Source organism: Colias philodice, chromosome 15, assembly GCF_061535455.1.
Source record: "Colias philodice isolate Cphi_HAF_F1 chromosome 15, ilColPhil1 Martin Lab GWU primary, whole genome shotgun sequence".
Lineage (NCBI taxonomy): Eukaryota > Metazoa > Arthropoda > Insecta > Lepidoptera > Pieridae > Colias > Colias philodice.
In genome coordinates, this window is record NC_143100.1 from 5,828,242 (window position 1) to 5,844,981 (window position 16,740).

Here is a 16,740-nt window from a genome sequence, read left to right on the forward strand (position 1 = left end):
TCAACAATTCGCCTTGGAGTTCTTTTAAAATAATAACTTCTGAATATAAACTGTCCATGTGTACTTTTTAATATTGATTATCATTACTTTTGGATCAACCTATGTAGGTATGTTTAGTCTTCGTAAATTAAGTTTTCCTTCTATAATTTGTTCTAAATTATTAAATTCAATAATATTTTTTTAAAGATATTGTATTTAGTGAAGATATAGAATTATCACTACTAAAATCAAACCATTTTTATAAATAAATCAAACATTTGTCTTGGGGAATTGGGGATACAGACGATACAGTAAATAGTCGACTTTTTTGGTTTTGATAATGGGTTTGCATAATATTACACGACTGGCACTCACTTAAAGTAAAAATTGTGTGAAAGAGAGTATTTTAGCATTATAGATTATAGAGTATGCCTACATGATAGTACAATACTCTATTTTATCACAAAAAAATCATATCAATAGGCCACGTTTCCAAGTATTTACATTAATTTCTGTTGGCAACACTGATCTGCTGTACGTCCGCGCTATTCACTGTCCATCTGCACGACGTTCGCGGTGGTGGGGGTGCTCGCTGGATGAAAAGTTGGTCGTGCACGTCCAGCAAGCTAATAATAATAATTATTGACGTACGTCAACACTATTCACTGTCGTTTTGCGTCGTGCATCGTGTATGACCTTGGCGGGACGTACGTCAAGATGGACCGTGAATACGACGCTTAAAACGACAGCAAAAGTTGCTGTCAAAAATGTTGATGGACATTGGACATGTTATTTTACTGTCATGCAGTGTGAAACATAAATAAAGCGTATTCGTTTTAAATAAATCATGACTTAATACTCAAGCCTAAAATGTTAAAATTAATTAATATACTTAGAAAAGTAACTGGAACTCACATATTTTATTTTTATTAATCACATTATGGATGGTTTAATTCACGCGGCATTGGAAGCAGAGGCAAGTAGTACTTATTATTTTTTAATTAGTTTTGAGGATATTTTGTAAAATTTACTTGAAAATTCGTAAATTAATAATACTATTTGTTACAGGTTATACTTAATCGGGCTAAACATGTGAATTCAAACCTAATGCATTTTGACAGTGGTGTCTCAGAACATAAAATGACTTGGACCCATGAAAAAATGCATCTAGCAGAATCTGTTGATGATACCAGAATGAAGTTTCAACGTAGCGCCAGTAGCTCGTCGACAAAAACAAGTGAAAAGTTTGATTTATTTAAAAAACTTCATGAATTGTACAATGATTTGAGCAGAGATGAATTATCCCAAGCAAGCTATGTAAGTTCTTAAAAGTTGTTATAATCAAGATAATACACAAATATTTTATTTATAATTTTTAATTCATGAAAGCAGTATGCTTTATTATGTATGGGATAGTAAGTATCATTTTCCTTCCGTGCTAGATAATGTTAGAAAATTGTTATTTTCAACCCTATTTAAAGGAGTAGAAAACTTCCTGGTCACAGGAAGATTATAAAAACAAGAAATCTAGGATTCAAATCCTTTTAGAGATTATTCAGGAATAAATATTGGCGTGTTAGATACAGAAGAGAAGAAGAAAATGCAGGGTTGTGCTGGGGGTTGTGAGGGAGATATTATAAAAAATAATCAACCTTGTTTTTTGTAATTAACCATTATATAATATTTTTGTAATTAATCATTAAATATTCATAATTACACTATAAAAGTATAAATATATTTTAGGAGGAAAATTAATATGCCTGTCTTTATTGTCATAAATATGTTTTAATTACAGCAAGGGCTTAAAACTACATCATATTTACTAGAAAAGTTATTGGCTACATACAATCTTAATACCTTAATAATTAATTTGTATCCTGGTAATAAGGGTTACTCATTATCTCTTAAAGTCAATGGAAATACACAGTGTCTTCAACCACCTGATGGAAATGTGAGTAGAAAGCCTCCCCTAACAACATTAATATATTTTTGAACATTATTAAATGATTAATTTGTTATTGTACTTATTTTAACCCAGTTGGTCCAAACTGTTCAATATTTTTTTCTTACCTTTTATAAGTAATCATTACCTTTATAATAATTCCACCTCCTAACTTGTATTAAATATTTTTCATCAAATAAGTTACATACATTTCATATAACTATTATAATAAATCTTGAATTTTAATATAAATTGAAAAACCTAAATCATTTTGATATATCTTCAGGGATCAACAAGTCAGGATGAGACCCTCATAGAGACTCCAAGATGGCCTTATGAGGAGGAAGAGCTCTTAAGTTATATAGACAATGAGGAACTGCCTGTGGTGCTATTGGATCTATTGGAATCAGAACACTCCTGCTTATTTTATTCAGGATGTATTATTGCTCAAGTCAGAGACTACAGACAGGCATATCCAAGTTTTATGTGTGATACTCATCATGTTTTATTAAGGCCCACCAATCAGGTATATAAAAAATGGAAAAGTTATCATCAATGTACAAGTTTATTATCATAACACATTTAATTCATGATATAATTCTTTTTTTTTTAGTTTTTTGGCATGATCAAATCTTTTGATAGTAATCTTTCTTAATTTTAAGTTATATTTATCTATGTATGTTTTAAAATTATGATACAATATTGTAAGAATTATTTCTTAAATAAAAAAAAATCTTTCAATATTTTTTTATCCATAAACTCATACATTTTTTGTAAATTACAGAGTATAATAACAGATGCAATGTGCATTGGGAGTCGATGTGGGTGGGCAGGTGAGGAACGCAGTGCATTAGAGGCAGTTGAGGCAGCATTAGTTCATGCGGCTGCCCCACCTCTGTGCCTTGAACCTAGACCTGCAGTGGGATTGTTAGCAGCTCGGTTGCATGCTGCTCCACGATTATTTAATACACCTCGGATAAGGCGACAGGCGAAACGATTTTCACAGGTTTCATTTCTTTTCCATCTATGTAAATGTGAAAATAATATCTACAGGTCTTTATACAAATGGTGTTATATTAACAGGTGGCTGTGAATAGAAAGAGGAAATTAGACCAGTTTACACACTATCATGGTTTAGAATTATTGGAATTAATACATCGACAGAGGGCGAAAAATAGTAGACAGTCAGTACCTCATACACGACTTACGTCGAAATACCCGAAAAAACCACCAGAGGTGATTATTTTATTACAAGCAAAAGTAATCATACGTAATTAAGAATTTTATTAATGTTGATGTTTGTTTAACAGGTGTTCAAACCAATTGAACCGCCAAAAATGGAGCCATTACCTTTAGCTTTACCCTCGGAACCAAGTGGACCATTACGGCTGGCTCGAGCGTATGAGCGCCCGAGGCCTACACCCGACTGCCAACCTCAATTAGTTGAGGAATATATTTTGGAAACGGAGAAAACTTCACCGCATGCTGGAGCTGGTTTCTTCCACATAAAATTGAGTATATTGCAGAGGCCATCAGATCAGGAATTCTTAGGGGAATTATATGTAGATAGAGATCATGTAGAAGGTGAACGTAATGGCGCTGCTTGTCGATTTACTTTAGGTATGAATATTTATATTTTCTGCAATATCAATAATTATAATTTCTATTGACAAAGTAAATAACAAAAATGATTTATGTTGCAGTGATTTATTAATTTAATTTAATGTACTTTAAGGTTCACGGTTACAAGCAAATAAGTATATACAACAGTTCACCGAGATATTCACAGAGGAAGGTCGAAAGTCTGTTCGGATAAAGCACATAGTACCTGGTCAATTACCAAGAGTATCATTTACTGGTGGCATGAGAGAAATTGTGAGTTTCATTATAATATATGTACTTAGAAAAGTAACTGGAATCTGTAATATTTTATTGTAGTGTGACAAGAAATTGAAAATATAAACACAGATATCAAATAAAGAGTTGTAGATGTAGTGTAATTAGCTTGCAAAGTACTAATAATTGTTAAAAAAAATCAATTCCTTCTGTTATTATCTCTCTCTAGTAGAACAGTTAAGAGTTGAACCTAAATTTTATTCTATATTCATTTGTATGACGATATAATATAAATCTATGTGTTACATCATAAAATTTATATAGTACTATGATTGTCCATCAATTAGATTCATCCATTGTCACTGAGCATCAATGACTCATTCAGTGCATGTTTCAATATATTCTGGTTTACATTTTGATAGTTGCATGTAAGGCTGTTGCATGTTGTATTTACCTGAACTAGCCAAATAGAAATAATGAATACAAATACATGCTCTCATTGATTTACTAATTAATTTTACTAGACGATGTTTGTTGGTCTACTTGACTTATTGTCTGCGCCTTACAGAATACATAATATAATAATATATTAAAAAGATGGCTAATTTGTGAAGATGCCTAATTAAAATGCATTGTGCATTTAGTAAATGTATTTTCTAATGTGTCATGGGTTTCAATAAAAAATGTGTATCATCACAACAAGAAATCTAAGGCATATTTAAAATTTTGTAGAATAATTGTAAATAAATTTATATTGCAGCAACAAGGACAGCATTTATTGTTGCAGCAGAGGGCAGCGGCTGCCAGTAATTCTACTGTTCAAACACATGCCACCACCGTACCTGTTGTGTAAGAATTTGTCTAATTAATCTTATAATAGTTTATATTTATAATTAATAATGCTTTCATTTATTTTATCATGTTTCTCGAATAATTTGTACAATTTAATTTAATTTACTTCCTAATATTTAATTGATTACAATTTACAATATACATACATAATTTTTAAGTAATGTTTAATTTAATATTATAATTTAGCCAATATTCAATGTAACATAATATGTATCATAAATAAATTTTCAGCACGTCAGCAATAGCTACACCAACTGCTCATCCAAATACCAGGCAACTGCCTATATTGGTGAGTATTCAGAGTATCCTACTTCCTATCCTATCCTATCCTATCCTACCCTATCATATCCTACTATTATTTATATTTTTTTTTGATAATATTAAAAATGCGAAAGTTTGTGAGGATGTGTGTGTGTTTGTTACTCTTTCACGCAAATACTACTGAACCGATTACAATGAAATTTAGCACACATATAGAGGGTATCTTGGATTAACACATAGGATAGGTTTTGTCCCGGAAATTCCACGGGAACGGGAACTATGCGAGTTTTTCTTTGAGAACGCGGGCGAAGCCGCGGGCGGAAATCTAGTCTTGAATATGTTTATTTATTTTATTATATTTAATATCAAGTTTATAACACAATATTCACATAATATTATTTGTGTACCTCATATCTTAAATGTATTATAATGAATAATTATGTATTTACTCAACAATTTTGTGTAACAAGTTAAGTGTGAAGATTTTATTATTTAATATGTAGATTTAAATATGTGGAAAATAAAACAACCATATATTTTTGCATATTTTATTAAAACAAATAACAATTTTAATATCAAACTTAAAATATGCGCCATTTTTCAGCAAGCGCAACTGCAGCAAGTTGCCACCGTTGGTACGGTCGGTGGAGTGACCGCGGTCGGCACGGTCGTGGGTACGGTCGGCAACGTCGCCAATGTTGCCAACGTTGGCACGGTCGTCGGAACCGTTGGCAACGTCGCCAACGTGGCTAACGTGGGTAATGTGGCCAACGTGGGTAACGTACCCAATGTTGGCACGGTTGTGGGTACGGTCGGCAACGTAACTACAGTGCCGGCTGTGGCCAGCGTTCCTGCGGTTGCGGGCGTTGTTGAGTCAGCTCTCAAACAGCAACCTTCGCCCACACCACGGCTGTCTCCGCAAGTGAGTATTAACAAATTATGTTTGTAGTATTATTAAGCTGAAGAGTTTGTTTGTTTGTTTGAACGCGCTAATCTCAGTAAATACTGGTCCGATTTGAAAAATTATTTCGGTGTTAGAAAGCCTATTTTTCGAGGAAGGCTATAGGGTGTATATCATCATGTAAGACCAACAGGAGCGGAGCCACGCGAGCAAAACCGCGAGGCACAGCTAGTGGATTATAAATTGACCTTGAATTGTTACTATTTCATTCAATCATTTTTTATTTGTGTGTTCTACAGGTTCACGATATTCATTCGACGCAGGCGTCCACAAATCAGCTGTTGGCTCAACAATTAACGAATCCTCCGCAACCACTCAACCCACAGAAAATGCAGTCGGCGATAATTCACATTCAACACCCCTTGATGTCTTCTGCTGGCACATCACAAGTAAGATCAACTGAATTTACCATGAATAAAGATTTTCGTACCAAATATGTTTGTAAAATTAAGTTGTGTTTCTTTTGTGTTCAGTTTTTTGTGTCTTAAGTATCCAAAATTATTTGGTACAGGTACAGACTATTCAATATACGAGTGCAACGACTACGCAGCAAAAGACAACAGTTACAAAGCCGAGGTCGACAAATCCAGCGATCAGCGCTCTCGTCACCAGTCTTATGAATTCAGCGCAGCAGTTCCAGCAAGGTGAGTATAATTATTGTGAAAATGTTCGCCGGTTCTTTAATGATACTGTTTCATCATTAATTTTCAAAAGGAATATTTATTTATTTGGAGAATACACAAGTACAATTACAAAAATGATAGCATAGCATAATCGGAACATTAGGTATTTAAATCTAAATTGCACCCTCAACAAATAGTGAAAAGTATATAGTGAAAATGAATATAGGAATAATGTATGGATATATATATAATGGAATAATGTATGTAGGTATTTACTGCCCTATAATTTTCTACCCCATGTGTATAATCATAAAGTTAAAATTCCATTGCAGCTGCAAACCAAAATGCGGCAAAGTCAGTGGCGAGTACAGCGAGCAGTAACGCTACGATATTGAACTTGCTCAATAGCGCGCCCGCAGCAATGACGCACGTGACGTCATCAGCGGATAACTCGCTCGAGCATAAACTGCTAACTCGAACGGTGTCCATTGCGGGCGCGAGGCTCATTGCCGCAACAACTGCGTCGCACACGCTGCCAACGTATACTCAGCAGGTAATGTAATACGTACACGTGACGTCACAGTGGATAACTCGCTCGAGCACAAGCTGCTAACTCGAACGGTGTCCATTGCGGGCGCGAGACTCATTGCCGCAACAACTGCGTCACATACGCTGCCCATTTATACACAACAGTAGCATATACAGCAAGTAGTGTAATGCAAACGCTTCTCAATCGTTCTTATATACGTTAGTGGGAGACAGGAATTTCAGAGAAATTGAATGTATAAAATAAATTATCAATCAAAATTGTATGTTTTAACGATATGTCTGTGGCATTTTTGTTAACAAACAATCCGCTGAAGTGCAATACACAAACATTTGAAATTCCTTACATCCTCAATGACCATAAGCAGTCTAGTCCAGCTATTATTATTTTCCTATATTAATTATGGTATGAAAAATTCCAGGTTATGAGTGCATACACTCGAGACGGGGAATCAACGAACGTATCTAGTAGTGAGAGTGCGCTATTGGAGCGTTTGATGGGCGGTGAAGAGACTGCGACTGCGCAGGCGCATCAGCAGCAAGCGCAACCGCAGCCGCAACCGCAGCAGCAAACCGCGCAACCTGTGTGTCATTTACAGGTAAACTTTTGCACCTTATAAAAAAACTGTATTTTGAATCTTAATGTAATAGGAATAAGTATCAATATTGTAAATCATAATTAAGGTATAAAGCAGAGGCCTATAATCCTTTTACTACGTTTTTTTCCGGACTCTAAGACTATATAGGGAGTGCATTAATTAATTATTTGTGTTGGTCATGCAGGATTTAAACCTGATTCCACTTATTGGAATCAGGTTTAAATTCTGCATATCCCCAACAGTGGCGTGCCTAGGGTGTAAGGACTGGGCAAGCGCAAATTTTTCAAAATGTTTGATGGGTACCCTTTTCATTAATAAGATACCTACCTAGGTATACTGTGTAATTATGTTCGTATAAAACTTATAAAAAAACGTGAACATAATATTACCTACATACCGAATCTTCTTTTTTCACGCGCGCCCGCAAACAGTTGAGTCAAACGTTTATTATTAAAATCGATAAATTATATAAAACTGTATGACATTATATTATTAATAAAATTGTACAGATCATTTATATTCTAATTCAAAACGCCAATCTTTCTGAAGGAAAGATTTTATAACATCGGAATTATAGAAAGTAGGTGTTTGTTTTAGAATTCAATTAGGTACCTAACAGCTACTTTTCTATGGCAATTATTGATACCTAATACAGAAAGGCGTTCTTGGCCAAATAAATACTTATACGTATTTCTTATAGTAGAGCCATTTTAATAGGCAACATTTGACAGTTCAACAAAATTCAAGAACGTAACCTAGTGACGACGACATAGAATAACATGATATTTCGTTTTGTTAGAACTGCACATTTGCTTGACTTTTTTCAATTACGACTACATATTTATAATAACAATGACCGATACAAGTAATTTTAAGATTTCATTTTACTGATAAACCATTTTAAACATAATAAACAATTTCTGAATTGAAGAACTGACGTCACTACAATTTTGTGTCAATAAACCTTTTTTCTTTTTAAATACCAGAGACGTTACTCTAAAAATCGAAATCTGACATCTAGAATCGAATGCATTGATTACTTGTGAATAAAAATTATCATAAATCAATAAATTCGATTGACAAATGTTTCAAATCCGTATCGATTAATTCACTTTAATCGATGTTTTTAAGCAGGTTACCTCTCTTCGAAGATAAAATTGATAGACGTCAAATGTTGCCTATTAAATTGGCTCGACAATAATAATTAATACGTACATACCCATGAATACGATTTAACGATGAGAAAGCACGCTCCGTGGAAGAACTACTACCTATTTACTAGCAGGAATCGTAACTACCAAAATATGTGCAAGTTTCAACAGCTGGGGAAAGGCTTCTTCAAAGCAATTCTCATTCATGAAATCGTTCGTAAACATTACAATTGAAATTTCGTTTATGTGACTTAATGTACTAGTTTCGGTAATGCACAAATCGGGAGTTGGTTTTGATGAAGAAATTTACCTTTCCCCCGCTGAGCACAAAGCAAACCACCACAATTTACAACACAATCTGCTGTCGCGACACTTATTTTACAACAAAATTCGAAAAACTTAACCTAAATTACACCGGTATATTCACCCGCTCAAACAAACTATAATTTAACAATAATATTCACGACGTTCGTTCGCGCAATCGTAACTATCTTCACACTGTTAAAGCCGGGCATTTTTTCCCTTAGAAATTGCTATAGAGTTCTATAGCTAGGTATGTATCTACTCCGACGAAATTTCATACGTTAGAAGAGATGAGCGCAAAGCCCGGTAAAAGCCCACGCGTGCAAGCGAGACACCGCACTGTTTATAATCCATCCAATTTAGGTTGTAACGTCCAAATAAAAGGTACGACCTTATTCCGATGGGAAGAAGGATGAAATTAAAAAGTTTACTCGAATTCGTCATTATTTTATGCTAGGCGTATTATACATATATGTATTATATTGTAGGTGAGTTTTCATTGAATTCGGAGCAGATTATGAATTGCTCATTGCGCGCGAATATTCAAACGTGAATATAGGTATTTTTCTGTCTCGTAGCGAATTTCTAAGGCAAGCCGGGCTTTTCGGCTTGTATGAACGTACCGCCACTGATCCCCAATATATAATTTTTAGGCATTTAAATTTTTTTAACTATTTGTTTGATTTTCGTCTGTCTATTCTGTTATTACTATCTTAAAAATGTAAAAATAATTATTATTAATGTCATTATCTCTCGTGCAGGGTGTGAGCCTGACATCGCTGCAGACGCTACAGGGGTTACAAGGGCTGCAGGGGTTGCCGGGGTTGGCGGGGCTACAGGGTGTTCAGAACGTACAAGTGCAGATCCCGGGGTTGGCGGCACCTATATCATTGTCACTTAATGTGTCTGGTGCACCTAGTAGTTTGTTCGTATCGGTCCCGCCGACTACTTCTGTGGTGCTTGCTAACCAGCCTTCTGTGCTCAGTTTGCCTATTGGTAAGTAGACAGTATTTAGAGGTGTTTAAAATGTGAAGTATTTAAAGGCTATTTATAAGTTTGTATATATGTAATATATTAGCAGGATTGGAATCGTGTAAATTGAAATTTTTAATTTAGTTTTTTAAATGCCATATTTGAATATCTAATATATTATCGAATAGCTATTATCATTTATATATGTTATTTTATGTATCCATTATTACGAAAGTATTGAAAAAGTCGTGGATTTGGCATTTACAAAATTCTTTGGCACCTTATAAATTTTACTTTATTGTGTCATTTAAATCAACGGATTTACAATTTCGCTTAAAATGTGTTCACGGTGAATCTTGTCGTCACACGATGGCCTTACGAAATTTATTTCAATCGTACAAACGACCATGAACCTTCTTTAAATTGTGCGATGGCTTAATTTTGTCTGTAACGTAATCTAACGTATAAATGTACTGATTCGCACGCTGTTTTATTGAACTTTAGCTATTGTGATTCTATTTGGTCACTTTACTAAATGAAATAACAAATAAGAAAATAAAAACAAGAATGGCAATTCTATTTTTATTTTTTTCTGCATTCGAATTTCAAACCACAAACCATATCTGAGATTGTTCAATTCATCAAATAAAATAAAAGTTTCCAAAACAGCTAAAATGCCAATTTTATTGTTTTCAGAAATACCAGTAAGGGCCGATTTTTCAATGCTTGGATAAAACTTATCCGTCCAATAAAGTATTACACGATAATATTAAAATGTCACGTAAACTGTCAAATACGGGCAATTAGATTACGTTTTTAAAATGTAGTTTTATACATTATTCGACGAATAAGTATTAACTAAGGATTGAAACATCAGCCCTAAGAAATGTTAGTATAATTATAATAATCATCCATATGGTTGCAGCGCAACTGATGTCAGCGGGCGTGAAGGGTGGCGTGCGCGGCGGCACGGTGCAGGTGGTGCGCGGCGCGCGCCCCGCCCGCCTCGCGCGCCCCGCCCCGCGCGCCGCGCTGCAGCCCGCCGGTGAGACACATTCCCTTTCTTATCCTACTAGTCCATTGAATGAGTCCCTCCAAGGGGGTCTAGAGTGCGTGAGTTAGTAACGTAAGATGTTTCTTCGGAAACATTTCAAGAGTCCCTAGGTAATAAACATACTAAAACCCCGGGACACTAGGAGGAGCCCCGGAGTGGGGAGAGGGGGGGAATGGGTCCATTTTTTAATTTTTCGCTTAAATCTCAAAAACGGTACATGTTAGAGAATAACTTTCAAGGAAAAGTTGAAAGGCCATAAAATTATCTACATGTTGTACATAAATCATTTTTTCCTATATCCTACCGTTTCTGAGTTACACGCAGTAAAAATGATATTCGCCTCCATGGTGGAATTTGGTATTTTTATCAATGACTCATTATCCTCGTCAATGGACTATACATTCATCTGTTTTTCTATACTTGTGAATATTTTTGACTTGGTGTGGTTAAATTGTTTAATGAATAGTTGTCAAATTTTGCGCTGGTTTTATCGCTTAACATATTCTCTTTTAAATACCACTACTTTCTTGTATATGTATGCACTTCCTTCCTTTTTAATGATTTACTTTTCCTATATCCCAAGGTTGTCTGGAAGAAATCGCTTTTAAGCGATAAGGCCGCCAACTTGTACATTTATTTTAAGTTATCTATTCTGTAAATGTTATTTTTGTGTACATTGTACAATAAAGTGTTTTCTATTCTATTCTATACCATACAAAAAGCTGTGAAATTTCGGTAATAATGTCTCTGATAGCCTAACTGACACTTTTCATTTCATTCATTTTTTATGTTATGTGTTTTACACGGACAACACAAATGTATAGATACAATAATATACGAAGATGCGCCCGACTATTCTACCGAATTTATCGACACATTTATTATCTGTGGCAAGTTTGTCTGAACATGCGGGGATTAATTAATTTCAACCTGAACCAATTCAGATAATTATCATTTAAATCACAATTGCATAAATAGATTTGTTTGGTTTAATAGTACATGTATTTTCGTTTCCAGGCACTGCTCAATTCATTACTCAGCCCCAAACGCAAACGCTGAACGCGCACCAGGTGAGGCGGAAATCGAACCCGGACAGTTCATAGTAAAGACTTTATGTACACCACACTGCCGTTAGTTAAATTGTAAATAAGTGCAAGTAGATGAAATTTATTTAAGGTGACAGTGATGAGTGTATCCGTGCAATATGCGAATAGCCAATCGATGGAATCCAAACATTGAACTTATTTATGCCAGATGTTCAACTATTGTAAATTTATACGTACTATTTTAAAAATCGCCGAATGAGACTGACGAATTCATTTTGTTACAATAAATATCTCCAATATATAAAATAATAAAATAAAATGATAATTTTTAATCGTGCAAACGCAATATTTTATATACAAAGTTATCGTGTATATTTTTATGTCACAAACGTTATGTATGGGGTTTGAATGCGCATTAGTTTTTGCTTGATCATGACATGGATGTGGTTTAAATTATAAGTAAAACACCGTTCAATTACTTAACCAATTTTCTGCGTATTAAGGTTCAAATTAATTATTTTGATCCTTCATTTAAATAGCCATCTTTCTTTGCCTAGAAGCTTCCTAAAGTAAATCAGAACGAGGCATTGAATTTTTTTTAATTTTTATTTTATTAACGAGGGTTTGATCAAACAATTGAATTTGATAGGCCGATGGATAAATTGCAATATATATTATGGTAATTAATTAAAGTAATCATGTATTTGAAAAATTTGAAAATATTTATAGCACGATTTTTTTAATCTTTTAATTAATTGCATGAAATTAGTGTTAATAATGATTTTAATTGTATTATTTTAATAATTTTACGCGTAGGGTACGCGTATTCGTAATTTGAACCTTATTACGTAGTTCGATAAGGCAATATTCGAACAGCAATATATACTTCTTGATCTAGCAGGGTGCATACACTGGGTTGTTACAGTTTCCTCTATGCTAGCGAACAATATAGTAAATAATAGGCTGTTAAATACGATAAAAGCCTTATTCGATAGTAGTGTAGATGGCACCACATGGGTATTTTTTATATGTATCCAGAAAATGCATGCCTGAAACGTCAATATTCCACGTCGTTTACAACGTAAAGTGGTATGAACAATCAACGAATTAATTAAGTAGTAGGTGAATTATGTATAGGAAATATCAATCAGGTCGCTATATTTTCCTTTTATATATTCCTTGTTCTTCTAGTCTTATAACTTGTTTGTACCACTGCTTACTAAAATTTTCAATTATAACTAACCCCATATGAAACATCCTATGCTTACTACTGCCCAAATAAGAGACTAGTGTATTGATTAAGGTTATATATTTACGAATAAGGAGAATTTGTTCCTTGTTGTTCGTTTAAATTTATTGGTTTTCTCATGCAGTGATTTCTATAGATCGTATTACCTACAGTTTTTCCCTAAGGGAAGGATGAGTCAATTGTACTTAAAACGAAATTAAACCTGCTTTTGTTTCACATTGTAAAATCAGTATTATGGGCCAGTTCCAAGAAAAATTAATTCGTAATTAACCATTGAAGAAAGTACAAGAAACGTATACCTGTGTATTGTAAAAATTGTAAATTTGTATTATAATTGTTGTCGCGTTACATCACAATGAAATTAAAATAATGTTATATAATATAAGTTGAATTTGCGTCGTGTCACGTGTGTTACTGTGTTCAAAAGTTGTTGTTAATATATTTTATTTGTAAAGTCGTGGTTGACGGGTGATTGGTTTTAGAATATTCTTGTTTAGGACATAATTTTCTAATGGTAATATTTTATTGTATGAAAGCTGTCTTATTTATAGCTTATATTAAAACTGTTTTATTGGTTTGACGTTCACCCACAAAGGCTGTTGAATGGAAATATTAATATCTAAATGAATTAGATATATAAAAATAATAACTGAATATAATACGATTTTATTAAAATAGTAACGTTAAAAACATGTTCCTCGCGTTGTACAGAAATAATAAAACCAGTCAGAATTTTTAAAAAAGCTTGGCGCTATATATTTATTTTGACGAGGACTCTCTTGTAATGAAATATTTTATTGTTTTGAGCGTTGTGGTGCACAAATAATTTTAATTGGCTAATAATATTGTGAATTAAATGACTTAAAGTTTTAAGTAGTCATAATTATGACCATGTCCATGTGCTTGTTTGCATACGAATGTTAATTTTGGAAATGGTGTAGACTGATTTAAAAACGAGATTTGAAATGCCGAGTTTCGTGTCTCGTTTTAATCTCTTCATTAATTTATCATTGAGGTCGAAGTAGAGATCAAGTGTTATGTACAATCTGGCGCACAATTTTAATTATTTTATTAAACGTTATTTTATTTCATGCAAATTATATTTGTGTATTGTTGTATCGAATGTGTAAACAGCTTGTGGTTAGACCCGGAGCTTAGCTGTTTACACATTTTATAATATTATATATTTCTTGGATTTCCGATTTCACACTATTTTCAAGTTTTATCAATTGTGTTCTTATAGCATCGGCAATAAGCGAAAAAGTTCATAAATAGGTATATAATAATAGATAGAGACGGTCGTGAAATACAAGAAATATATTTATTTAATATGAAGTAGTCAAATCGTGCGAATTGTTGATCTCATTTGTGTATGGACATGTAGCTCAATATGTAGAGGAATTTTTAAATATTAACTCAGAAATTTAACCGAATGTAAATGTCTATTATAGCGTATATTAATGTGTATATTTTTAAAAGGAGATTTTTTTATACAACCCAATATTATGTGACAGTCAGTTGTATAAAGTTTCCAGTGTCTTAGTACTTTATGTTAATGTAGGTAATGTAAATATATTTTAAAATGATATGTGATGTGCGTCTTAACGCTTATAACGAATGTATAATAAGATATATATGAATGCGTTGATGGATTTGTGTATAAATTGATATTGTATAGATTAACTTGAGTATGTTGTTCAGAGATTGACGTTTCGAACATGAATAAATAAGTTTTACACAATATTTGCATTATTAATATCTTTTCCTCTGCCATTTTATATTTATTGCTTGTTGATGGTAAATTTAATTTAGATAAGAAATTATTAATTGATTGATGATTATTGATGTTGTTGCAAGTCGAGATGGAAAAGGAAGGGTTAAAAAAAGTTTCAACACAACATTAATTTGGTTAAAAAAGTATGCCTTTTTATTATTCTTTCAAATAGTCTTCATCTAAATTTATAAGAACATTGGACACGATCGAAGCTTTTTTACCGATAAATAAGTATAAATAATTTCATATTCACATAAATCTTATTTATACATACAATACATTATATTTATTTAATTTAATATCAGTCCTCTCAAAAGGTCCATTCTCTCCCTGCAAATAAAATTTAATATTTACACAGCGATAGGGATTCGCGTCTACATACATACATCAACAATTAACAATTAATAGATACTATTTACAAAATATATTTGTACACTCGCACACGCGTCCTTCACCATTCACGCACACACTAGACACATAGATCGCATTCACTCGATTTGGCATATGGATGGCGGCGTGACTAGCAGAGGTCGTCCCACGCGAGCCACCAGGGCGCTGTGCAGTCGTCGCGCTTCCGCCGGCGCCGCTCCGCGCGCTCGGAGCGCCGCGCCACGAAGCGGATGTTGTACGGGTCCTCCGCCAGCTCGGGGTAGCGCGCCACGTCGTGCACGTACTCGCCCTCGTACGCGCCCGCCGACCCCGCCTTCTGGATCTCGTCCAGCTCCGCCGCCGACCAGTCCATCGACCCGCCCATGCCGGCGCGCAGGATCTCGCGCTCCCGGTGCCACGCCTTCCTTATGGCGGACGCTTTGGCGTGATGCAGAAGGCGCTGTTTCTCCCGTTCGGCGCTAGTACCGTATCGTAAGTTGACGATACTCGTTTGGCCGTGTATCTTCACGTCTGCGTATGAGCGTCCGCCTTCCGCCACTTCGTGGAATGTGACATTGAGCTTGCCCTGCATTCGCTTCAACTGTTGCTTATCGTCGGCGGCGCGCCAAGTTTCTTCCTTGACGAAATAGAAGACGTCTTGTTGGTCACCGTGCACCACAAACGAAAAGGGCAGCAGATGAGATCGATTAAATACTGATGTGTAAACGTCGCGATAGATAGCGTTAGCCGAAGGCACGGTTGTGACCACGGCTCTACCGCGTGAATTTCTTGAAACTAAAATGCCTCGTCCGAAGGGAGGTTCAGAATCGGAACCGATCCGCTTAGGAGTGAGATCGAGGGCATCAGCTTTGAGAGCAGACATAGCGGGTATCGATAGACTGCGGAAGTCGGCAATTCTTTTATTTGACATGTGTGACAAAAATCCTGATTCAATGCTAACGCTCGGCAGAAGTGATGTTGCATAAGGAAGGCCTGGACCACTTAAATCGGGAGCCATTCCCCATATTGGTCGTCCTTGAGGTATTCTTGGCAAGACAGAACCACCTGGCAATTCATCCGGGTACAGTTGAGGTGCAAGACTCTTAGTATCATACCCCAATAATTCTAACCAAGATAAATGATCTGAAAAGAAAATACGAAATTAATGAAGCATTCAAACGTAAGATATGAAATTATATAAAAAGAAGGATATTGAATTATTG

At 34.6% G+C, this 16,740-nt stretch overlaps 2 protein-coding genes across 2 annotated transcripts in view; one reads left to right on the plus strand and one right to left on the minus strand.

The window, feature by feature from the left end:
- The first annotated feature begins 759 nt into the window (after positions 1 to 759).
- Positions 760 to 15,115, plus strand: Spt20 (transcription factor Spt20 homolog). Its single transcript, XM_089704521.1, has 18 exons — positions 760 to 955; positions 1,048 to 1,296; positions 1,775 to 1,930; positions 2,208 to 2,447; positions 2,706 to 2,927; positions 3,005 to 3,157; positions 3,232 to 3,541; positions 3,657 to 3,796; positions 4,518 to 4,606; positions 4,841 to 4,898; positions 5,475 to 5,792; positions 6,071 to 6,220; positions 6,343 to 6,475; positions 6,787 to 7,007; positions 7,423 to 7,599; positions 9,815 to 10,049; positions 10,951 to 11,070; positions 12,097 to 15,115. The coding sequence occupies exons 1-18, from the start codon at positions 920 to 922 to the stop codon at positions 12,180 to 12,182; spliced, it is 3,093 nt and encodes a 1,030-aa protein (XP_089560647.1). The 5' UTR covers positions 760 to 919; the 3' UTR covers positions 12,183 to 15,115.
- A 159-nt stretch (positions 15,116 to 15,274) lies between these two features.
- The window catches only part of Ten-a (Teneurin-a transmembrane protein), a 38,304-nt gene continuing 36,838 nt past the window's right edge, over positions 15,275 to 16,740 (minus strand). The window contains exon 22 of the mRNA XM_089704519.1: positions 15,275 to 16,660. Within this exon, the coding sequence (XP_089560645.1) occupies positions 15,669 to 16,660 (992 nt within the window). The 3' untranslated portion in view covers positions 15,275 to 15,668. The remainder of the gene's footprint in view (positions 16,661 to 16,740) is intronic.

Bases quoted from the DNA above. Each gene is read 5' to 3' on its own strand.
- Spt20 (XM_089704521.1), top strand. From the start codon at position 920: ATGGATGGTTTAATTCACGCGGCATTGGAAGCAGAG. The intron at 1,931-2,207 runs GTGAGTAGAAAG...ATATATCTTCAG, and splicing joins TTCAACCACCTGATGGAAAT to GGATCAACAAGTCAGGATGA. The intron at 4,899-5,474 runs GTGAGTATTCAG...GCCATTTTTCAG, and splicing joins CCAGGCAACTGCCTATATTG to CAAGCGCAACTGCAGCAAGT.